The 23,009-nt window shown below is 39.3% G+C and overlaps 1 protein-coding gene across 2 annotated transcripts in view; it reads right to left on the bottom strand.

Annotated features, from left to right (window-relative positions):
* The window catches only part of PARVB (parvin beta), a 64,093-nt gene that overhangs the window by 10,389 nt on the left and 30,695 nt on the right, over positions 1-23,009 (bottom strand). For both annotated transcript variants that reach the window (XM_085324486.1, XM_085324487.1), the window contains exons 4-11: positions 18,049-18,151; positions 14,202-14,342; positions 13,223-13,338; positions 8,874-8,932; positions 7,205-7,224; positions 5,364-5,425; positions 3,370-3,438; positions 978-1,079 (exon numbers count right to left, since the gene is read on the bottom strand). In XM_085324486.1, coding sequence (XP_085180612.1) covers positions 978-1,079; positions 3,370-3,438; positions 5,364-5,425; positions 7,205-7,224; positions 8,874-8,932; positions 13,223-13,338; positions 14,202-14,342; positions 18,049-18,151 — 672 coding nt within the window. The remainder of the gene's footprint in view (positions 1-977; positions 1,080-3,369; positions 3,439-5,363; positions 5,426-7,204; positions 7,225-8,873; positions 8,933-13,222; positions 13,339-14,201; positions 14,343-18,048; positions 18,152-23,009) is intronic.

Raw genomic sequence — 23,009 nt, 5'->3', positions numbered from 1 at the left:
CATTCACTCCTTACCAAACAGAAAGAAATAACTTAAAATGAGAAGCTAGAACTTTCTCTCAAAATTTAAAGTCAGCAATATTGGTGATGCTACTGCCAGGAACTGGACACAAAACGAGATCTCTATGCTCGCAAGCTGACTTCAGACAGGCAATTGGCTGATGCTCCATCCCTGGCAGGATCAGGGTCTCCCTCCTGGCTCTATAGTCAGGTACAAAACAGATTACCTGCCTGCACACAGCATACAGGCTGTAACTCTAGTCCAACCAATGACCACGGCCCAGGTACTGCCTCCTCAACTATAGCATCTCATTTACTTATCAAGTAAAGATATTTATTCACTTAGTTTGTAAAAWCATGAAGGCAACCACAGAAGAAAAGAATTGATGGCTGTTAGGCAACAGATACTCTCACAAGATCAGTAGTCAGTTTTCAGGACTGATTTACTAAGTGACACCTACTCTATTCACATGTCAATCTCTGTGTAAAGAATGRGGATAAAGCACAGCTTCCCATCCCTTGCCTTTTGTCTTTCTTGCCTATTTATATAGTAAATACTAGATAAGATCAGGCTTCAGCTCTCATGTCTAGCACAGTAAGGCACTCTGAGCACAAAAGGACTTCAAAGCAGTACTATAATTTAAGAAAACACTTAAGTAAATAAATCACTTTGATTATGCAAAGCACTACATAGTACAAAGCACCTACTGATTTATTCCTTCTAGACATTCATGAATATTGTGTGTCATCTGATGCAAGAAAGAGAATACCTTTCTTGCTTAACTGCTGGGATTTATCCCTTGATTTCTCAAACAACTTTTAGAAGTACAAATTCTATTAACTATCAAGCATCACAGCTCATGAAGAGATGAACATGCCAGGCTCTGATTTACTGCACACAAACAGAAAAGACCCAGTGAACGGAAAATACCATGTGTGGTAACAGCAAAAAGAATATAACCTGGAATTTCTACCCACCTTCTGATCAAAACTTTCAGGCGTTAAGTAGAAGTTGTGAAGTGGAACGAAATAGTCTTCAAGAAGACCCATCAACAATACCAAGTAAACGCCATCTGCAAACTAAATAGAAATAGTGATGACATTCCTAGGTAGAAGCATCTGTTTTCAAGCAAGTATTCCTAAGCAAGCAGAACAAAGAATGCATGGCCCAAAGTAGCTACCTTGATTTCTACCACTTTAGTTTGTTAACACAGAGACATAAGACAGTTTAGGAGGCAGAGACTGTTCCTTTCAGGCATGACAAGGAATTGATAGGAAGTATAGCAGAAGCATTTAGGACTTTGTTTCATTTACTCCCCAAATCCACCTATACCCATGCAATCACAGGTTCAGCTGAGCAAGCTGAATCAATCTGTTCTTTGGAGCCTGTTGATATAGTTGCTGTCTTGTCAGATTTAAAAGAAAAAAAAAAGACAAAAATCCTCCAAAACACAAAAAATGGGATACCAGGCTTTCTCCCTACATCCGGTAGCATTATTTCCTATTTCCTCAGTAAAACAAGGAAGCCCAACAGCTGTAACATTAACTTGTTCAAGATCATGTACCAATGACTTTAAATTATTTACRTACAGCAAATAGCTCTAAGCAGAAGAAATTAGAAGTAATTCACCTGGGAGTTGCCTACAATTTGCACTCCTTAGGGCTGCAGYGTATTTGTTTTGAATGAGGCAGTGATTGAAAACAAGGTCCACTGTATTTCCAGCCACTTCCCTTTACAAGGCGACTGAATACTTAAGGGTGAGGTAAAAATATTTATGTATGCTATTGCATTTGCTCATTCTCATTTTCTTTCTTCAGAAATCTTGCCAACTTCACTGCAGTGTTCAAGTAGATTTTTTCAATTAGAGGAATAAAAAGAGAGATTTCCTAGGAAGCGTGTTGCCACATAATATACTTCCAGCTCTACTACTATAGTACATGGTCATTTCAAATACAATCCTTCTTTTAGGTCATGTGAGTTGGACATTCAAATCTCTGGCCTTAATCCAAACCTGAAATTAAGTCTACCATGCCATAGGTAGGAAATCTAAATTCACAAAAATAAGTTTGTTCAAAGCCAAAATAGATTATTTACAGTTACAGTAAATACTAAATTCTTACTAAGTACTTTCAGTAATACTGTTCACTGTTCCTACCAGACAGACAAACTACCTTTTTTGCTAGCTAGGGATGATGCTATATATTTCAAACAGAACTCTCACCTGTGATTCTGATACGGTGTACATAGCATTTGCTAKTCTTCTCAAAAATAAATTGTTGGATACCTCAGATATATTATGACAAAATATATCCAGGGAAAAGTCACCTATTTGCTTCAGCAAAGCTACAAAATATCAGTGAATGATTTGTACTAGACTAAACAAGAGCTAAACCAATTACTAATAGTCCAGGAATAATTCTCTAGATGCCATGCTCCCCTTTTTGCCAGGACACTAGGCTAACCATGTATCTAAGGTTCAGCAAATTTTAGAAAGAATACTTGTTTCCATTATTAAAATATAGCCAAAACCATGTGTGAAATCTGCATAATGTCACCTGCAGAGTGAGAACTATCCCACTGCCACCAAAATTCACACTTGCTTGAGATTTCAAAGCATATTCACTACCCATTTCTGAGCAAGAGACAGGGAACTTTACAGAGCAGGCTGCGGTAGCTGGCGGCTACCTCAGTGAGCTTTAAACAAGCTAACTTGGGTACTAATGACTCTCAAGCCACTGCAGTACAAGAGCTCAGACTTGCTAATTCACACTGCTGGAAAACAAGCACAGAACACATACTCCCCAGACAGCAGGATGAAGAAGAGCATACAAAGGCCTGTGCTGCAACCACAAAATTGTTTCCAGCCCCCACTTTGATGTGATCAAAGCTAGCAATGATATCTCTGTGATGAACTGCACACTGCAGTYCACATACCTTCAGAGAGCCCCAGGGAGCCCATTATTAAGAAGTTACACCAGCTCATCATGAATCCTCACAGCAAGAAAAGACACAGCCCATCAACCACCCATAACTATAGCAACTGCTTCRCAGCATTCCACTTTGAAGCGAGACACAAATTACCCTGAAAATCAGCCATATTCTATAGTCATTAACAAGAATATATTAATTATTCAAAAAWTTCTCCTTACAAAATGGAATGCAAATTATCAGCAATATAAARTATGTGTAAGCGTACACAAAGGAAGCAAACATCAATGCACGTAATTGCTATTCAAAAGATAGAGCCTCTGATCCCATAAATTCACATACGCAAAGATAAGCAGCTCCAYAACAAGGTTTTATGGCACGAAGGCTTATATTTGTAATTTATACAGAGAGATTACACACAAAAAAAATCATGTCTCCTACCTGTGTTTCTAACTCAGTTACTTCCAAATTCAGTTTGTTCAAGTGTTTATTCACAAAGGTGATCAGAGACTACAAAAGAAAATACCAGAATCAATGGTATTAGAAAATACAGTCAATGTCTATGTGAAAGGGTTAGCATATTAAGACACTTTTAGGCTTAATAAATACCACCATGAGCTATTTGCTTTTGCAAAARTAAGTATACAAAATTGAAAACAACTCAGCAATATAGTCGTTTTTGTTGCAACATACAGCAGAAGTCACCAGATGGTGCTATTACATACGTCTTTCTAGTTTATTTTTCCTAGCACATTAAACATTAGTGTTGTGGGAGAACTCTGTGATGACATCGGTTCTTTTGCAAGTTCTTTGTGAAGATGAAGCAAGCAATTTAGCTGCATTTACTGTCTGCACAAATCTCTTCAGGTTCTTGGAGAAGATCTGCTGCCTGGGGGCAAGGCATCACCAGCACTGAGCTAAGATTCCCAAAAGAAGATGCCAATAGTGCACAGGTAAACAGAGAAAACTCTGATTACCGAGTGGCCAGTGCATATAAACTAGCAAGTTACAGACAAGATGTTCCTCAAATCTGTATTATGTACTTCTATACCYGCAGGAAGCAGTTGGGCAAGGTCCTGCTCCTATGAGCCAGGTGAGTAACAACTGCACAAACGTATTCAAACGCAGAGATCTGGTGACCTGCTTAGAACACTTCCAGKAGGGTTACAGAGCTGGATGTTGACATTTTTATTACATATATAGTGTTAATTCTCTATCAACTTTAATATTTCTCTAGAAGATATTCCAGACTGGAAAGTTAAAATTATAGATTTAAAAGCRTTATTTTAAATGCATACATCCTCTGTTTCATATAAAATGAAGGGACAGATTACAATTCTGAACTTTTGAGTACTACTCTTCTGCTAAGTAGTTTAATAGTCATGCTGGAACAAACTGACAGAATAACATGGAGTCTCTTCTTTATCTGTTCTCTTCCAGAAGGAARCATTAACAAAAGCTAGCAGAGATCAACAGCTACTTTACCTCTGTGCTCTGCCTACCACAAACAGCTATGTGAAGAACAGTTTTGTGTACAGATATGTGTGCTGTGTGATAGYGCTTAGCATTTCAGAAGAGATCAGAAGACCTTCCAAGCTAGTGTTGAGTAGAAGAAYTCTTAAGATGAAAGCACTCAAACTTTTCTATAAAAGCTTTGTCTGTTGCATRTGTGTTTATGGGAGAATCACATTTCTACCTATTCCTCCTCAACCACAGGGTTCTATGGAAAATTACTTCCAGTAGTGGAAGAGCATCTTTAATACAAAAATGAGCTAAAAACTGAAGTGCAGCTGTTTCTTCAGGAGGCTGAAGACAAAAGTACTATTCTGCCTAACAAAGATGTCATCACTGCCAGTTACTCATTACCTTACAAGCCAGCCACTCCGTGCAGGAGGACAGCAGCCGGGACATAAAAGCACATATGACTGTCCAGTCAGAATGCTCYGAAATTACTCTAGATACTTTGCAGAGCAGCTGTTCCTGCACTATTTTGACTAAATCAGATACAGGAGCAATTGCAGAAGCAGTTATACTGTTACAGGAAGCACTAACCTCTGGCAGAAGAGGAGGGAGATAAGATGACAATAAGATGACAAGCAGCCAGCTGGGAAAGGTAACCTTTTCATCTCGCTTAGGTGTGCCCAAAACAAAATACGCAACTGCAATTTAATAGTGTCTGTTTCTTGCATTGCAAGAAACAAGAACAACCACACAAGCCTGACTGCAGCCAGCAAATCAAGGCCTCATTGGCTCTGAAACAGCAATCTTCTGGGGACAGACACTCTGTTTTGTTATTTCAGAATCATCTTCTGCTATTTGCCAGATCTTTCTGGATAGTTTTCAAAAGCATAACCAAAAAAAAAATAATTAAAAAAAAAAAAAGTAGAAATCGAAACTTTTTTTGTTGGGTGTTTTTATTTGTTTGTTTGTTTTACCTTCTTGACTACGCTGAGTTTATCCGGTGCATGATCAAAGAGTGTGTCAAAGGCATCGCGTTCTGGTTTTACAAAAAACATAAACACAATGTTAAAAAAAAAGAATCAATATACCTGTAACAGCCAAGTATGGAAAGCAAGTTGTGTGTCACATGCTTGAGCATCTACCTTAGAAAACCACAGAACAGAGACTCAAGCTAAAATTGTTCCCCTATTTTGGCATRTAACCAAAGCCCAGAGCAAACTACACTGCGAATTTTAGGGGTAACTGAAAATAAACATATCGCTCACCGACTTCCCTTTTCTGCCATTCACAATCTGTACACAAAATATACAGGTTGGGAAAAATTAAAATGAAAAAAAATTTCACTGTGCTTGAATCTTAACTTAGCGGGCTAATGGAACATCACCTTATTTTGGTGCTCTACAATATAGCAATAATTAAAGCTATGTTCATGATGACTGTTCAGCATCAAAATCAGATACTCCTATGGTTAATTTTAAGTTTATTAGTGGTAACCTTGACTTCAGTAAAGCTTAAAATGGAACACGTAAGACCTGATTCTGCAATGTACTAAGAGCAAAGCTTACTTACCTGTGTTTTCTAACCCAGTTACAGTATGAAGATTTAAATTATTGTAGAAGTGTTACACCTTCAGAGTACTTTGTAACAATACCTAATCCAATCTAAAATCTACTAAATTTAATACAGAAGTGCAGTATTTCACATTGTGGTAGCTTAGAACTGACTGAAATTCTCCAAATAGAGTTTTTTTTGGATGGAACTGTCATCATCAGGTAAAGGACCCTAAAAAACCCTAACCATCTGCAGTTGTGCAAAAAACACATCAAAAAGCACTGCTGGAAAATTCTGGGGGRCTTACGAGCTGCTAAAAATTTTCATTGGTTTCAACTGTTTTTCCACATTCACATTTGCAAAACACATTTTAATACTTGCTATTGTAAAATAAACAAACTTATTTATTATCCAAACTCTTCTGCTATCTAAGGATATGTTATATACCTTCCCACTCCCTCCCATGCATTACTTATTTTCCAAATACCTTTTACTCATTAACGCACATACTCTACAGTGAAGGAAAATGAGAGTGTTTGCATATTGCAGCTGGGGAACAGAAACTAAATGACTTGTTCATAGTCTCACAGAGACCTTTACAGGAGCTCACATCTCTCAGATGAGTGGAAGTGATTTAACGCTGCTAACAAAACCAACACAGTCAGAGTCAGGCTATGTAAAAAGAGAAAGACTTCTGGAAGCAACAGCAAAACTCTTGCTATGTGTTTAGAAGACCAGTTCTCTGGTTAGTAAAATCCCTGGWGAGCAGGGAGGGGATCAGACAATTCATGCAATATAATTAGTACAGAGAATGATCGATGGCTGAATGCGGACAAGCAAATCAGAGCTTCCTTAGATCTTGAACCATAAGCCTATGCTTCAATAATTTTCATATGTTCATTTATATACTATTTAAATAGCCACACTCTGAAGAAGGTGCAACTCTTAATGTCAAGTGTTGCAAAGATTTCTCTTTGAAAGCCATAAGAACAGCACTAGGAGATTTTGTTCTTTGTGGCAGTGCCTTTATTCATTACATATGGATGAAAACAAACTAAGAGACCAGTTCAAAGAGCAAAGGACAGGATGGTCAGGCTCTACTCATTATGCTCCACATCCGAACATAGTAAAACACCCACCCCCACAATACATTCCAACTCTGCGGAATTGCTCAATACACTGTCTTAATCTGTTCAAGGAAAACAGACATAATTTCTGTGCCTGACATAAATTAAAAAATTTCAGAATCAACTTCKTTACTTACCAAATCTTCCCATCATCATCCTGCAAGTCAGAGCATTCAGAAATATTAGGTTAGTTCATGAATAATCACTTTGAAAAGACMAGACCATGGGCTTAACATGCCTTTTCCTGCAAGACACTGAGGGCTATCYACTCCTACGAAGGCTAGAAGGCTGAGCATGTTGCAGACCAGATCCAATGTGCTGCAGGAATGTCCCCAGCAGACGACCAGGAAGATATATTTTAAATTAATGGAAATGTGTAATTTTTAATACATAATTATGATTTCTTATGTATAGTCGTTTTTATGATGAACAGTGAATGAACAAATATCTTTCTGAGTACAGTTTCCACAAATATAGTCAGCAGAGAATACATCACACCGCTCAGAATGACCTTGGTTAGGTGTTACCTAGCCCATTTTTATCTGTTTTCTATGAAGGAAGAAAACATATACCATCTCTCGATGTTATATAATTAATACAGCCACATATGAACCATTTTCACAGCTAGTGACATTAACAGACATATGCAGATGTTTACCATCAGCTGAGAATCAGGCACTGATCTGCACAGGGAAATCTGGAAGTATTCAATATAAGTTGGATTCTTTGGTGATTTTTGTACYTCTACTTATATTTGGGTTTGCAACATGTATTAACCTTTTAATGTTGTATAATATTAAACAACTGAATAACACACATGTATAAACCCACATGCCTATCTGTAAGTATCTTTCTAGCTGCAGATGTCCAAACACCATTGTGGAGATTGCATCTAACAAAGCTAAATACATTGTCCAAGAGCACAGGAGTGCAGGGAGGAATYTTGGCCTGAAACACTGAGGTAGATCTCTGATCCTACAAAAAACACTGACATCTTTAATGTCCACACAGAGATGTTATGATCTAATTTCTGAATGCTTCCATCTGAAAGATCTACCCTGCCAAGCAAGCCACATGGTATTTCATTTATCTTCAAAGTCATGGAAAGCTGAGCCAACTCTACAGGGAGCCAATACACTGATAAACTGTGTAAGCCCCTGTTAAAAGAGTTGCCTTCAGGCCACATGAAGGAGACTCTCAGCTTTTATTTTCAGCCAAAGTGCATGTCTACCCTTTTCCTTGCTAAAAAAGAAAAAAAAAAGGAAAAAAAAACACACACACACCCTGTAAAAACAAAACCAAGTAAAGCCATTGAAAAAACTGTGGAGAGAAGAGGTTTGTTTATTTTTGCTGAGCTCTTTTCCTGAGGTGCTATATGAAATAGAGACCATCTCTCCTCCTACCTTTTATGAGGCATTTTGAGAGGTATTTCAAGGAATTCTTTAATTYTTCCCCAAAATATCTACACTGGTCCTTTATTTGAGAGGGGCAACACCACTGGGCAGAGATTGGTTATATATGGCTACATGCAGCAAAAAAAAAATCCACAAAGGTCTCACTCTCAAAGAAATACCCAGTGAAAAACTTTTGTCACACAAGACTGCAAAGACAACTCATTTCTGTTTTGCAACGTGTTTCCAGAAACAAAGTTGTTTCTACACAGTTAAAAAAAGTAACATATGAAATTTTGTTAATTTAGCAGCAGGAGTGGGGAAGATTATGCCTCTGCTTTGTCTCTGTATATGATTTCACATCATACACTCACAGACACACTCCAACACTAAATAGAAAGCATTTTGTGCTTACTCTGTTGTAGTTGTGAGCTCCTCCGTAACATGAGTGGTCTGAAGAAGACCTTCACGTTTCTGGAAACCAAAAGGGAAGTTAGAAATTGAGATTGAATTAATTCAGGACAAGCTCATTAGCGGTTCTACAGCACTGATTGTATTTCAGAAACCCTGAAGAGATGTTGCATAAAATGTGCTTGCTAAGACTAAGTTTTGCAGGGGTACGACTGACAGAGGAAGGCTCAGTCCTAGAGCACTGGCATTTTTCAGGCCAACAGTCAAATGAATGTTTGGGAGACATATGTGGATCTGCAGCCAATACACTTGCTAGCAATTCTCCTGAGAGCAGAGGCAACATGATGCCCAGAACACAAATTTGAGTTTGTCAGCCCAGTCTTAAGTGCCCCACGGATGCTTGTTTACATCATGGTGTCAACCAACACTTTGACACAATTGGCAGCCTGGCTCTCATGAGGGGTCTAGACTAAAATAACAATGACCACTGCCCCCAGGCCAGGGGGTTTGGTGTGCTGGCAAACAGTCTGGTGCAGGTAGGAGGCTCTCCTGGAGCAGAAATCTGGCTGAATGTCAGGAGCACATCCGCCAAGAAAATGAAGGGAGTAGAAAAAGCCTGACTACTGATTTCATGGTGGAAATTTCCCTTTTACTGGATTTTCTTTTCTCAGGTAGTTTTCTGCATTAACTCTTCTACCCAACAGAGAGATCTGATGAGATCAAAAGAACCTAATGAGACTCAATTTCAAAACAGATTTCTCCAGGCTCTATTAAGACACAGTCCCCTAACAGAGGTGGGACCAAAGTTTTGAGCCTTTACAGAGTTTGAGACATGGTTTGTGCCTCTCACTGGGGGCTAGAAGTACATTTACTTGATTCCAAAACTTTCTTAACATGTCCTTACACTGAGTTTATGGGTCCCCTTTGAAGAGGAACACATCCTTCCCCAGAAGCAATATAAGAAATAAAAAATTTAAATCCAAAAAACAGTAGCAAGAACTCCTTCTCTTCCTCTCCCTGTTCAAAAAATGAAGGCAGTGTTGCTTTCTCAAGCCCCCAGGAGCCTAGCTGAAAGCACAGTGGGAGCAGTTTTCTCCCACCACCATTCTGCTGCCACCACTCATGCCAGTGCCTGGCCTTGCACAAGATCTAGCCTGCTGACCACRTCTACAGATGCTTCAGCTCCCTATCACAAATCCATCTAATTCTGCTCCCCCGCAGTCGTCATAGCTACGATTTGTGCCAGAAGGTTTGATAAAACAAGCTAGGATGACACCACGGATGGAAAAATGAGGAAGCAACTGATAGGGCAGAATTTTCTTGAATACAAACCAATGTTGCCTTTATTCCATCTCACCAAGCCTCTGCTCTACTAACATAACCTTCTGCACATGTTCCAGGCACCATGTACTTCAGGGGGAAGAAGYTACAAACTGTGAGTAAAAAAACTTCAGTAAGTGGTGACTAATTAATAATGCCTCCAAATATTTGAAGAGAAATAAGAATGGATGACAACACTGATTCTCCAAGGGGTGAAAATGGCAGCTCTGTAGCCCCTAACAGGCAGCTGAGCACACTGTCCTTACAATAAGCCTAAGTCCATCAGCCTTGCAATCCAAAAACAAATGCCAATCTTTAATAAAACTCTGACTTTCTGCATCACCACTACCAGATACACATACTCTCCATCCTGCTTTGCCTCTGACCTTTCAGTTTGCAATTCAGACTTCAATAGAATTACTGCAAAAATACCTCAGATCTCCCAGGGACACCAAGGTGGCACATGCTGCAATTTTAAAAATGAACAAGAGGAAAAGTACAGAAGACAACCGTTACTGAGCCTTGTAAAAATAACCAATATACAGTATGCCTTAACAATTTTTATACTGTTTTCCAATAATGCTTTTGCTGAATCACTGCTGAGCRTTTATATGCTGTAAATTCATGTTTCAAATATCAGGAGGTAGAATAAGCTAGGAGAAAAGTCTCAAGATATTCAGTTCTCACTGAAAGCAGGCATTAAAACCACAAAGTTTCTTCCTCCCTTGCCCTAACTGAGGAAGGCTGGAACAAGAGGTAAATGCTGAATGATCCATGTATTAAAACAAGTACTATCTTATTAGACTCTTAACTCAGCACTTGAAATGCATATCAATAAGATCTTAACCAAAAGACTCACCTAAACCCTTGCTCTATTAGGATACCTAGGATAACTTGAGCATTTACTGCCGTGCTTAAAACATTCTATTTTAATCAAAAAACAGAATCTAGCAACACAGGAAAGTCTTAAGTCTAGTACCCAAGAACCAATCAAGATTCTTAACAGTGAGCAGAATTATAGAGAAGGGAAAAATCACCACCTGTCTTTTAAGATCTCAAATACTTTCTCTATAGCACAGTGTTGTCATAGTATTTTTCCATTTTACTAGGAAGGTCACTGAAAATCAGAAAAGAAAAGGTCCACAGCACTTACGCAAGCTAATAAGGTATTCTGCATTGCTCTGATACAGTCTATGAAAATGCACATGCTAACTTCGCTAAGCAATAACTTGTTAAGCCAGCCTAACTCTGGCATTTTCATACTGTAAGCACTGCTCTTCTGGGCAAGAAGCTACATGATGTGCCACCAGCTCAAAATATTGACAATGATAAATCTAAGTGCCCAGCCACCCATGAAAGTGAGACTTAACTGATCTTGAAAATTTCAGTGTGGATGTGTTCTTGCACAACACTCCTACAATATCTTGCAAGGTTTTCTTGCTCCTGCATCAATTTTGTAATTTTACAAAGAAGTCACTTTTAAAACTGTTGATTAATTTCTTTAAATGCACATCCAGGCAAGACGAGGCATTTAAACTAATATTTCTCAGATAAAATATATTTATCATGATCTAGTTTGGCAGAAACCTAATCATGACCGGGATATTTAAAARGAGATCGTTTAACAATAATATTGATGATGATAATCTACGATATAATAGTTTTCTTATTATGAGAGAGTAAAGAGAGAGCTGAAGGACTGCTGATCACTTYATACACACGTTTTTCCCCATACCCTTTTAATATAATTAAAAGAAGATAAAAAGGATATCAGTCTTCTCTTCCTGTTTATGCTGCTTTACACCTAACTCACAGTTCTTAAAACGAAAGGACTACCTGAAAGAACTGTCTAAAGGCAATTCAAAAGCACTTCTAAAAGATAACATGTACATTCATTGTGAGCCAGGGATCTATTAGTACCCATTTACACCATACCACGTGCCTCTAGCGCACTCAGGCAGGCAGCCTGGAAAATGCCATCATTTAACCTAATGTAAAATGAGGTTTGCCTAATCAACCACCATGTAACTTCATCACGTAAGGGGATCTGCATTTGCAAAACAAGAGTTTGGGACTATTTTATCTTCCTTGTTCTTGAAAGGAATTCTACTTAAAAATCTGACAGCCCTAACACTAGATATACAGAAGTCATTAAGGCATTTGCACAGCCTGCTGCCAGTAACTGAGCCTGCCTTGCAAAAACAGCATTGCCCACCACCACAGTCATGGCGTGACCAAGAGAGCAGCCAGCAGGAACAGCTCTGCCTAGTACTTCAACAGCTGTTTGGAAAAGCTAGATTCAAATACTACAGACAGTAATGCTGTGGAAGTCTCTGCTGGGATAGAAGGCAGGATAAAAAGCCAGAGTATGTATGCTCTGAAAATAATGTCTTTGTAGACTGAAAGGAAATGGTTAACATCAAGCAGAGCAAGGAATAAATATAGCAATATCTAGGGAAGTAGACAAGAAGTCAAGGTTCCTCAGGTCAGACCTCATCTCCATAACTAATGAAAGCTAACAAAAACATGAGGCTTTGAAAGTAATGATGAAAGTCACAAGTACACCAAGGAAAACAATACGTCAAAGTCTGAACAATACATCTTTGGGGGAAAACAGTAACAGGATTTTCAGGCAAGGAAGAGTCTATATGCTGAAACTCCTCCTTGTACTATTTGTGTTTGAAGGGCTTCTCTACCAAAAAAAAAAAAAAAGGTATAAATCATTAAATCATTTACTAAACTACCGAAAGTTAGAGGCACCATTCTCTTTCACAAAAACCCCATCACATGCTTGCAGCTTGATACTGCAGTAGCAAGCAGCGATCCCAAGCATATTAGGCATATGATATTCTTAGGRCCAGGTTTAAATATTAAAAAGCTGGGTTCCCAGGACCAGGATTCACTTAACAACTAGGACAATTTTCTAACTGAAGAAAGGCAGAGGGACAATGGAGAGCAGCAGTCTGCAGTATAAAAATCAGCATGATAACTAGTGACTGCTCTGATTACATTCTCATACTGGTTCATACTCACCCGCACAACTACCACTTGTACAGACACATGTTCAGGCAGTCGAATAGGAGCCCGAAAATGCATTGCCAAAGCTACCAGAAGATGAAGAATGGAAATCAGATTCTTGCCATGGATTGCTGCAGGGAACAGGGAAAAAGGAAGCAAATGAAAGCATATTGAACCCCGATTTGAAACAAACAGCTCTGGAAAAAGAAAAGCTGTAGAACCAAAAAAAAGTCTATAGTAAGCAAAGTCTTCTGTCTTTCTTTTTCTTTCTTTCTTCTTTTTCCTGAACTAATAAARCCTACAAAATAATTTTACAGGCAGTAAAGTCTAGACTCAGTCCTCCCTTCATGTTACCTATCTAACTTAAGAGAAACTTCAGCTACCTCTCTAGTCAATGAAGAAAAAGAGCTGGACTCRATTATCACTCTCTTTCCACTACAGAATACTGCAAAATCCTGCTTTTAGCAGACTTTGAAAGTGGTAGTACAAGCTTGGTTGCCTGCGAGAGACAAACACCGTCCACTACCTGGATGAAGGGATCTCTCAAACTCCGTTCTCACTTCTGGAACATAACAGGCTAGGCTGGAACTGAGTGTGCTTTTGGCTTAGCCTGTCAAAAGATGCATCTCTAGGCAGGCTCTTGCCTCTCACTGTGGTGGTCGAAAAGCCTAGACCATCCTCCMGTAATCGGACATCTAACAAATTTCTCGTAACTGTAGGGATTCAACTTCAGAGAGCAAACAGAAAACATTTTAAAGCATATGGTTAACAGGAAACGTCCTTCAATTATCCCATAGCCCTGCATGTCTGGGAAAGTCCAAACAAAGGCTACATGAGAAGGTATCAGGTACAACCCATGCATGGATTTGATAGCAGTCTCTATGCAAATAAACAAAAATCAAACACCACTAGAGTACAGAGAAGCTGATCGATTTATTGGTTACTATATTTTCCTGGTCTGGGAAGCCCAGAGGAGGCATAAAAGCATCCTTACAGTCAACGTTCCACTTGATTGTCCAGCCATGGGGCCGCAGCAAGTCATGGACAGCTTCCAGCACCGTCTGCAGCTTTTGTTTCTGACCAATTTCAGACTGCGTCACTTCTGCCACATTCAGTTTACGGTCAGCTAATTTTTCTGTATTTAGAGAAAGTAACAGTGAAAAGAACAGGCAATATTAGATGGAACAAGGGCCTGGATGGGAATAAAGAGCACAGAGCACCAGCCATCAGAGCTGGCCTCAGCTGAAAATTTTACAAGAGTGATTACCCTCAGAAAACAAATGGCTGAAAGCAAGCTTTTCATCAAAGTGTGTCAACTCCAGTAAACTCTGCAGTGGAAAACAGATAAAGTCTGGCAGAACATGTTTCCAATCTGGTTTCAAAATATAAAACTTTCAGATAGGCACAAAGTTAATAATGGTTGTGCCYCTGTTTTTTTTTCCCACTGCTGAAAAACTTCAGTACAATACAACATCCTCTCCACAAGGAATTTGCACCAGTTTAATGGACTTTTTTAATAATGGAAGTTCATACAGGGGGGAAGGGGGGAAGGGAAGAAATTTTGCATTTACATTTACTTTAGTCTAAAAAGCTTTAGTTCAGTTCAGCTGAAGTTATGAATTTCAAGTAAATCAAARTGCATCTCCTCAAACCCTTAGAACAGTATCCACTAACAGATTCATACCGGTTTWGTGAAACTGATTTAAAAACGTAAATTGGCAGAATATTGTCATGTTATCAAGATGGTTGATTACYTCTAAAAATGAATTAATGCAGGAAGTTTTGCTAAACATCATTACTAAAAGCTGAGCTCTGTTTCTGTAATATAGTTATTTGTCACCAAAATCATACACAAGTCATTCTTTTCTTTCTCTGCATTGTGATCCTCACCAAAGACACCAGAGCTGAATTTCTCTCTCTCTCTCTCAAAAAGCAAGCTGGGGAAGGTTAGGGTAAGAGCTCTCCAGCTGCCAGAGAAGTGGTAACAGCCAATGTCTTTTCTCCCTCCAGCCTGGGGAAAAAATGGTCATGCTCACTGTGCTGTTGAGACTAGGAAGGTAGGAAGGCAGGACTGGCTGAGCATATTCCAGTTATGTATTATTATTGCTGGTTTTAAAACAACAAAAACACACTTCACCAAAACAGCTTTCTCAAGACAGSAGAGGCTTCAAGATTCTTTTTGAAATGTTTCAGAGTTGTCAGAACATGTTATTCCAATAATGGAAATATTTATGCTGTCAAATTCAAGACTGCTTTTGTTTGGGACATTTTATCTAGCTATACATATAAAAACAAAGGAACAGAAAACCAGTGACAAACACCAAAATATTTTACTAAGCCAAACAGAAGACACTTGCATGTTATCAGTTCATGAATGCTTTGAACATTTTAACGTTTTCTAGTAACAGAGTGGGTATTTTTTTAAAAAATCAGTATCTGAAATATTAACTGGAAAAAATGTTCTTTAGCCAAGATCTCTGAGTCTTTTTTTCATACCGATTGCCAAAAACATTTAATATGATTTTAAATGACCGTATAACTTCAAAAAAAAAGAAGAAAGAAAAAGAAATTTTATCCTACAATGTTCATATTTTGGTCATGTGTTACAGCTCCTATCTATTCTCAGTGCAGGTGAACCATCAATTCACCAAGTAGAAACTGATTTTCTCTCTCCCTGCCATGGCGAATACCAAGCCACTCCAGCCTCTCTCAGGCTTGCACCTTGACAAAACCAGCCAAGCAGTGAGCCCTTCCCAATCAGTCGCACAGCTACTTGCTAATCTCTGAGCTGCTTCAGAGCAAGCCCACTGACAAGTCATTTTTTCTGCCTTCCCCTCAMGACATAGATCTTCCTGAAACGTCTCTCCCACACAAGGAACAGTAACYGCTAGCTGAGGTTTAATGACCCTGCTGTGCTGTCAGCAAAGGGAGAGCAGACGAGTGTGAAATCAATGGCTGACTTAATCTCAAGGCCTCAAGTGCCAGGAGCACCCCCGCCAGYGGGATGTGCTTCGCTGCCTCTCGCATCACTCAGGCACTGCGAGGATGGCTAGACTCAGCAGCATGCCTCTTGCTGAAGAAATCAAGCCAGTACTGAAGAACTTATGCTGTGACAATGCAAGATCGACGACGACTTGTGAGGGCTTTAGGGCAGGGAGATGCAGGGAGGGTTCTCCAGTCTGCAGCCCAGTGGGAAGAAGATGAGAAAAAGCYAGTGCAGTTAAAGCCTCAAGCCTGCAAAGATAAACTTGCCTAACTTTCCTTCTGTAAGACATGCTACTGAGTCCAGCTGAGCTATGTGTGCACATACAACYGAGCATTTTGCAAATCCTCTGTGAACCTAAGGGTGCAACTGTGGCCTCTGCAYACATCACTGATTGCCTAAACTCCCTCTGACAAATGGTTACAATAAAACACATTACCATCAGCTGAAACAGCAGGGTCTTCATCAGGAAGTGTGATTCTGCCCTCTTATTATCCTCTGAAGTCAGACTGTGGTCACGTACCGATCATTACCTTCAGCAAGAGAGACTGAGGCAAACTTGCATGTCTGTCTGCAATGCTGTTCCCAGCATTCCAGAAAGGACTGCAAGCTCACCCCACTTACTTCAAAAGGCTTCTGGAGAAGCTGCGGTAACAGGGAGCWTATCTTGGTGCTAAGACTGGCAAAGTCACTCAGACAGACACTTAGGTAACAATAAAAAATTTGACCTCCAATTTCTGAACAGCCTTAAAGATATCACACTAGAGCTGGTAATTCACATAACATAACCCACTGGWTGCTGCCCTAAACCCGTAACCATTTTGTATTCATGCAAATACTCCTCAGCCAAAGCTACACCACTTCACCTCTGTCCACATCTGAAGGGGTATCAGTCACTGTCTAACCAAGCAGTGTTAAAAGCACTCATTTTGTTCCTCAAGCTATTTTAAGGGAGTTTTAACCACACACAAAGCAGTTGTTGTTAACTAATGTTTAAAAGCTTGTGAACATTCACCAGGACACTGCACTGTTACTTAAGTAGCATATGCAGAAAATTCAGTAAGTAGCATTCATTAGAGCCAATAAAATTAGCACCATTAAATCCTCTTGCCTCACTCTGACACATACAGCCCATATCCTAGCCCACACTTACTTAATCTATCAAAAGTAGATTGCTTTCATTTTACTTATCTGGCTCCCAAGAGACAACTGGAGTGTATTTACCATGGCACTTGGAGCTTAAAGTCTCTTTGTGTGCTAGAAGTGCCGCGTGAAACCCTGCATCATCATTAGAAGATTTTTCCATCATGCTTCCTGAGTGAACACTGGATTGCAAAGGCAAGGGAGTTGCCAAATCACAACTGCTTTACTGAGTATAACCCTTTATGCATCATTCCTCCTGACACGCATAAGAATGCATTAGGAGCACGTCTGTTGTCATGCACTCTGTTTGTCCAAAGTTTTTCTAAAAATAATTCTATTATGATCTCAAAAAAGTTCTCATCCCAAAAGCTTTCAGGAGTGAACTCCACAGACACAATTTTGGACCATATAGCTTCTGCTTGATCCCCCCCCTACATCATAAACATTCATCTCTTCACATTTTCTCTTCCACATTACAGTTGTCTGGCTCTTCTTAGTCCACAAATCAGATATYTAAAAATCATCTTGATTTCCTCCCCTTTTAAAACACCCTGTGAGAACATGGAGAAGGTGACACTAGCTATCAGCAAAACAATCTGCACCTCTGGTGAGATGGTGAGTTACTGCACAGACTTCCTGTCATCTACAGCTTTGGAGAGGATTAATTTTGTGCCCCTTCTAGTCCTTGGGGCTTTCYTCTCTCATGTGAACTCACCCAGCAGCTTCTGCAGCACCTGTCCATCATAAAGGTCTTCTTCAAGCTGTTTGACAATGATCCTCTCCTCCACCAGCACATCATTTATCCAATCAATTAGAACCTGAAATACAGAAATGGGAGACAAATGACTAAAAACCACTGAAATATRTTCCTTCTATCCCAGGCAATAATCAGGAACAAAGCAAGGCTTACCCTGTTTCCAAATCACAGAGAAATAATGGTGAAAAGATGCTTCTGCTTTTGTTACTTTTAATTCAGGTCTTGGAAGAGCTGGAAGTTTAGTGGCCCTCTATTTTTCCTCATTAAAATGTTTCTTTATTGCACCAGTTCTAAAGCAAGTAGCAGCTAGTGGCTCTGCAACAATATTCCTTGCTAGTATCTATTTAGCCTGGGCTCCAAATATCATGTCTTACCTGCAGACCTACAAGTAGAGGACAACAATCCCTTGAAACTTAGCTGACATGGAGACTCCCAGCTTTCCCTCCACGAATTTCTATTCTGCACAGACACTGAATGGTGGGCCAGATGGAAGTATTTCAGAGAGAAAAAAGTATCTGCTCCTATTAACATGAGCTAAATAGATCCATGAGATGTATCCCTGCCATTTAGCCATAAGACAAGGCATTTTGCGTTAGAGCTATTGCAAAATAGAGGCGTCTGGAATTAAATTTTTGGTCAACYGGACCTAACAGCTATCCTGCAATATATATGATAGTCCCCATATACTGATTACCATAATTAAAAAAAATCATTCAGTTGCCTGCAAAACAGGAGTAAGCATAAAGAATCTTTAAAAAGAAAATGAACCGATTACATTTTTCAGGTGCCAAAGATAACAATTTCCAAATAGTTACAGGAAAAACAGTGTTGACAGTTTGAAGTTGGCAGTAGTATTTTCCCCCAATTTAATATTTGGAAAATTAAAGGATTTTTGCAAAAATAATATAATTATGTGGGAAGAGATTTAATGTTCTTCTGCTAAATCCCATGTTAGAAAAGAGGAGTACAGAACTGCCAGTCAGCAACATGCAAAATCCATTAACTAGAGSCACTAGAAGTAGAAAGTCTGAATTTAAAATCACAAGGTTTTTAATTTACTTCACATAAAATTGTGGATTCTTTAGATTCACTTCCTGATTACACCCCATATTTCTGCCTCTACTTGGCAGTCATGATGACTAACAACTTTTTTTTTTAATATTGAAGAAATTATGAAACAAAAACAAGTATAGCYTTCCACTGGAAAACACATGCTTTGGCAATTGTAATAAACATGAACACTTAAATATGCTGTTCACAATGACATTTAACTAATTCTGCCTAGCTACCCAGTTTCATTGAATCTATCAACCTCAAGAAAGTTTTGCTAGGCTTAATTTCCACAGTGAAGTTTACAGTTCAAAACTGGAATGCTCATGCTTCATGTACCTCTAATCTCCATCTCCAGTACCTCCAAAGCACTCTGAAAATGAGCAGGGCTAAAATTCAGCTCTAAAAATAGCATATGAGTGGCAAATTTTAGCTGAGAGATAATGGCAACCAGCCAATTTGGAGAGAGTAAAGATCAGATTCAATGCACACACATATAAATCATTTTGTACTGAAAGGAAGCTCCTTAAAGGAGTCATTTTTATTATGAGATTTTTCTTCCCTCTAGGCAGCTGAGAAGAAAAAACTTTTTTGATGAGTTATTCACAAGGTAGCATCAGCAACACATCAGTAGTGGTCTTCTCTAAAGGAGGTAARGGGAAAGTAGAGATGATGTTAAAAAACAGATGTAGAGACCTGAGTATGTGCTCTGTATCATTTCAATCACACTCCACTTCTCCTCTGCGACCTTACAAGAACCGTGGCTATCAGTTGGACCATTCCTTGTATCTGATGGCCTCCTCTGGATGATTACAGCTACCACTGCCCCAACACATACAACAAAGCCCCAGGCTCTCTCTTGCTTTCACATTCATCCTATATCACTTGTTACACAGGAGAATCATCCAGTTTCTCCTCCTCCTTCTCCCACCTCATGCTTCCCTGCTGCAGCACCTTCCCAGCTTGCACTGACAACAATTTGCCCATTGTACCTCCCCTGCTCCAGCAGCCCGGGACAGATGTAGCCTGTGGACCCGCCAGCTGACCTAACATTTGAGGTCCTGGGTTGAGAGGGGCAGCGCAACGCCCTGCCATGGCAGGAATGGTCTTCCTCCTACTTCAGCCTGTGGTCAAGAGAGAAATGGTGGGCCACCTGCCTCCCAGCACCTGCTCCAACACGCCCTAGAAACAATCTTGCTCCTGCGTCACACGCCTGATATAGATCAAATGTAGGGAGAGAAAAATGCCAAAAGGACTGCTCCTTCTGCATTTTATCCTCTAGTAGCTCTCAGGACCCCTTCAGCAATCTCTGGATCATGTTAACTCTCTCTGCTCAGTCCTTTTCCTTGGGATTTTCCAAGGATCATAACACGCTAGCTACCATCAGGAATAGGGTGCCAAACCCCTTGGTTTTGTTTGAAATCATCAACCAAAATTAGCCTATCAGAAATTATAACCAGCAAAGGCTCAGTAGAAGATGCAGCATCAACAAAACAGTTGGCAAGGCTCTACTCCACAGATGGGAAGCCATGACCACATTTGGAGAAAAAACTCCCTAAATGCACTTGTCTCTTTTCAGTCTTTTTCAGGGCACAGAGGGACGTTTATGGTAAAGGGCTGGAGGAAGATGTTACAGCAAGTTTTTAAAGCTAGTTAAAGATTGCCACAGCTGAAAGACAGCAGGAAGAGAGATACCATCTTTGGTCTCAAAGACTATTCAACAGTGCTACAGAAAAGCAGCTTCTCAATAATTAGACACTTTTTTGTCCCAGGTCATCTAAAAACAGATTTTTGCAGCCTGTTAATAAGGCAACTGTAAAGTTCCCAAACAATATGAGCTTGATACATACAGACATCGACAGAGAACAACCGAAGAAATCAAAGACATAGAAGACTTGAGTCATCTATGAGATTTATAGTTGACGACTTTCAAAAAAACATCAAGTGCAGCTGAAATTATCATTTGAAATCAGATCCCATTTAAGTCCTTACATGAAGCAGCCAGATTTCCAGAAGTGCTCAGTAGCTTTGTTAAGGGAAGATTCAAATACTAGTCTTTTGAAACCTGTAATTAATATTTTATTTCCKCTTTCTAGTGCTGAATGGTATTGAAGTCTGAATCTACAAAATGCCACTGGATTATAAATAAAAACCTGAAAGTAGCTTTTTAATGTAGGAGTCAACATTCCTTTTTAATTTGTTTAACTTTTGCAAGGGGAAAAAAAGCAACACAATTTGGGCTTATTTAAATGACTAACACACAGAAATACTTTGACTCTTTTCTCATGGAAAGTCAGCTCTCTAGTTCTTCATAGTTGCTCCCTTATGCAAAGACAGAAGCACAAAATATTCAAAAACCTGAGTTTAACCTAAAAAGTTAAACACCTTGATACAGGCAAAGAGTACCTAGAGGAAAGCAGACATAAATTGCAGTCACAGAGTTGTTCCCAYGCATGAAAATATGCTTAATCTGAACCTGTCAAATCCCACACTGCTCTACCCCATTCCTTCACTTCTGTGCCTGTACTTTACACATCTGCTGTTCAATGCTAACTTTTAAGCCTGAGCAATGTTTGGTGCATAAAAAAATGGTGCAAGAGACAGCCTGCAGGAGTGAGGAAAAACTTCCCTGCAGCAACCTTCCCCCCAGCACCACCACTATACTTCTCCTCCTGCACCACAGCCAGCGAAGCCAGAGTAATGYCTCACATGTCCTTAATGATCCCACATCCAGCAAATATCTCTAACACATCCTCAGTCTCTCTTCTTGTTCAGCACTTGGAGACTCACAGTGTTTGTTATGGTATCTTGCTGGATCATAACTTTACAGAAAGCCTTCTAGAAAACCTTCTATAGGTTAGGGAATAAACAGTGATTTTAAAACTTTATTATAATATCCCCATGTCCTCAGTACCATACTTGCCCTTCCGTGAACATCCACACTCACAGAAAACGTTCTTGAATTGCATCAAACACTCAGACGCATATGTTCGTCATTACAAAATTTCCAGCAGTGCTTTAAATTCTGATACATACATTTATAATACCATTTTTAGGGCAAACACACATGTCTGATTCAATGAGCCATGCTGCATTACTAAACACTGGCCTGAAAATTGAAATTTGCCATGAGGGTGACAGCTGAAATAAAACACTGCAAGAAATCTAGAAGGAAAAAAATCGTTTGCCTTGTTCACTTGTTTTTTAGTTCATGTAAGATGGGGTTTCGTACCAAACTACACCAGCTTCATACATGAAGCATTTCTGTTCTCTAGGCTGACTGCTCCCATGGCGATGAGGCACTTGCAGAGTTAATCTGTAGAGTTCAAGGGCGTAAGAACTCCATGATCACTGCTACATAATAATGAATAAAATGAAAAACAAAACAAAATATACCAGTGCATCTGACACAATGGGAAAACAGGAAATCCAGTTACTAAAAACAGCAAACAAAGAAAACCTTGATTTTAATAACTCCTTTTTTTATCCTGTAGGAGCTGGAAGAATTAGGCAATAAAAAACTAAAAATCTGAAAGCTTTACTGACTTCAGGGTTGAACACGGAAATTCATATAAAAAAAATCGTATCAGACCTAAAATCTTTTGACTATGCACAAAGCTCTGCCAGCCTGCAAACAGAGATCTTTTGTTTTTTAAGAGCAGACTATGATGATAATAAACAATACCTGTTAAGTCATAGTTCTAGTTCCGGATCATTTTCATATGTGCAAGAACATTTAAAGCATCTATTTCAGCATCCTCAACTGACCAGCCTTCAGTGAGGGAGATTCACTGTGTATTTGCTTTAGACAGACTAAGAAATGGTTTGTTTCTTTTTTTATTTTTCCCCCCTTCTTTTTTTCTTCTTCC

This window comes from Rhea americana, unplaced genomic scaffold (genome assembly GCF_003343005.1).
Source record: "Rhea americana isolate MKP2758 unplaced genomic scaffold, rheAme1 scaffold_91, whole genome shotgun sequence".
NCBI lineage: Eukaryota > Metazoa > Chordata > Aves > Rheiformes > Rheidae > Rhea > Rhea americana.
Note: the sequence above shows the minus strand (reverse complement) of the source record. Positions and strands in the feature narration are given on the sequence as shown.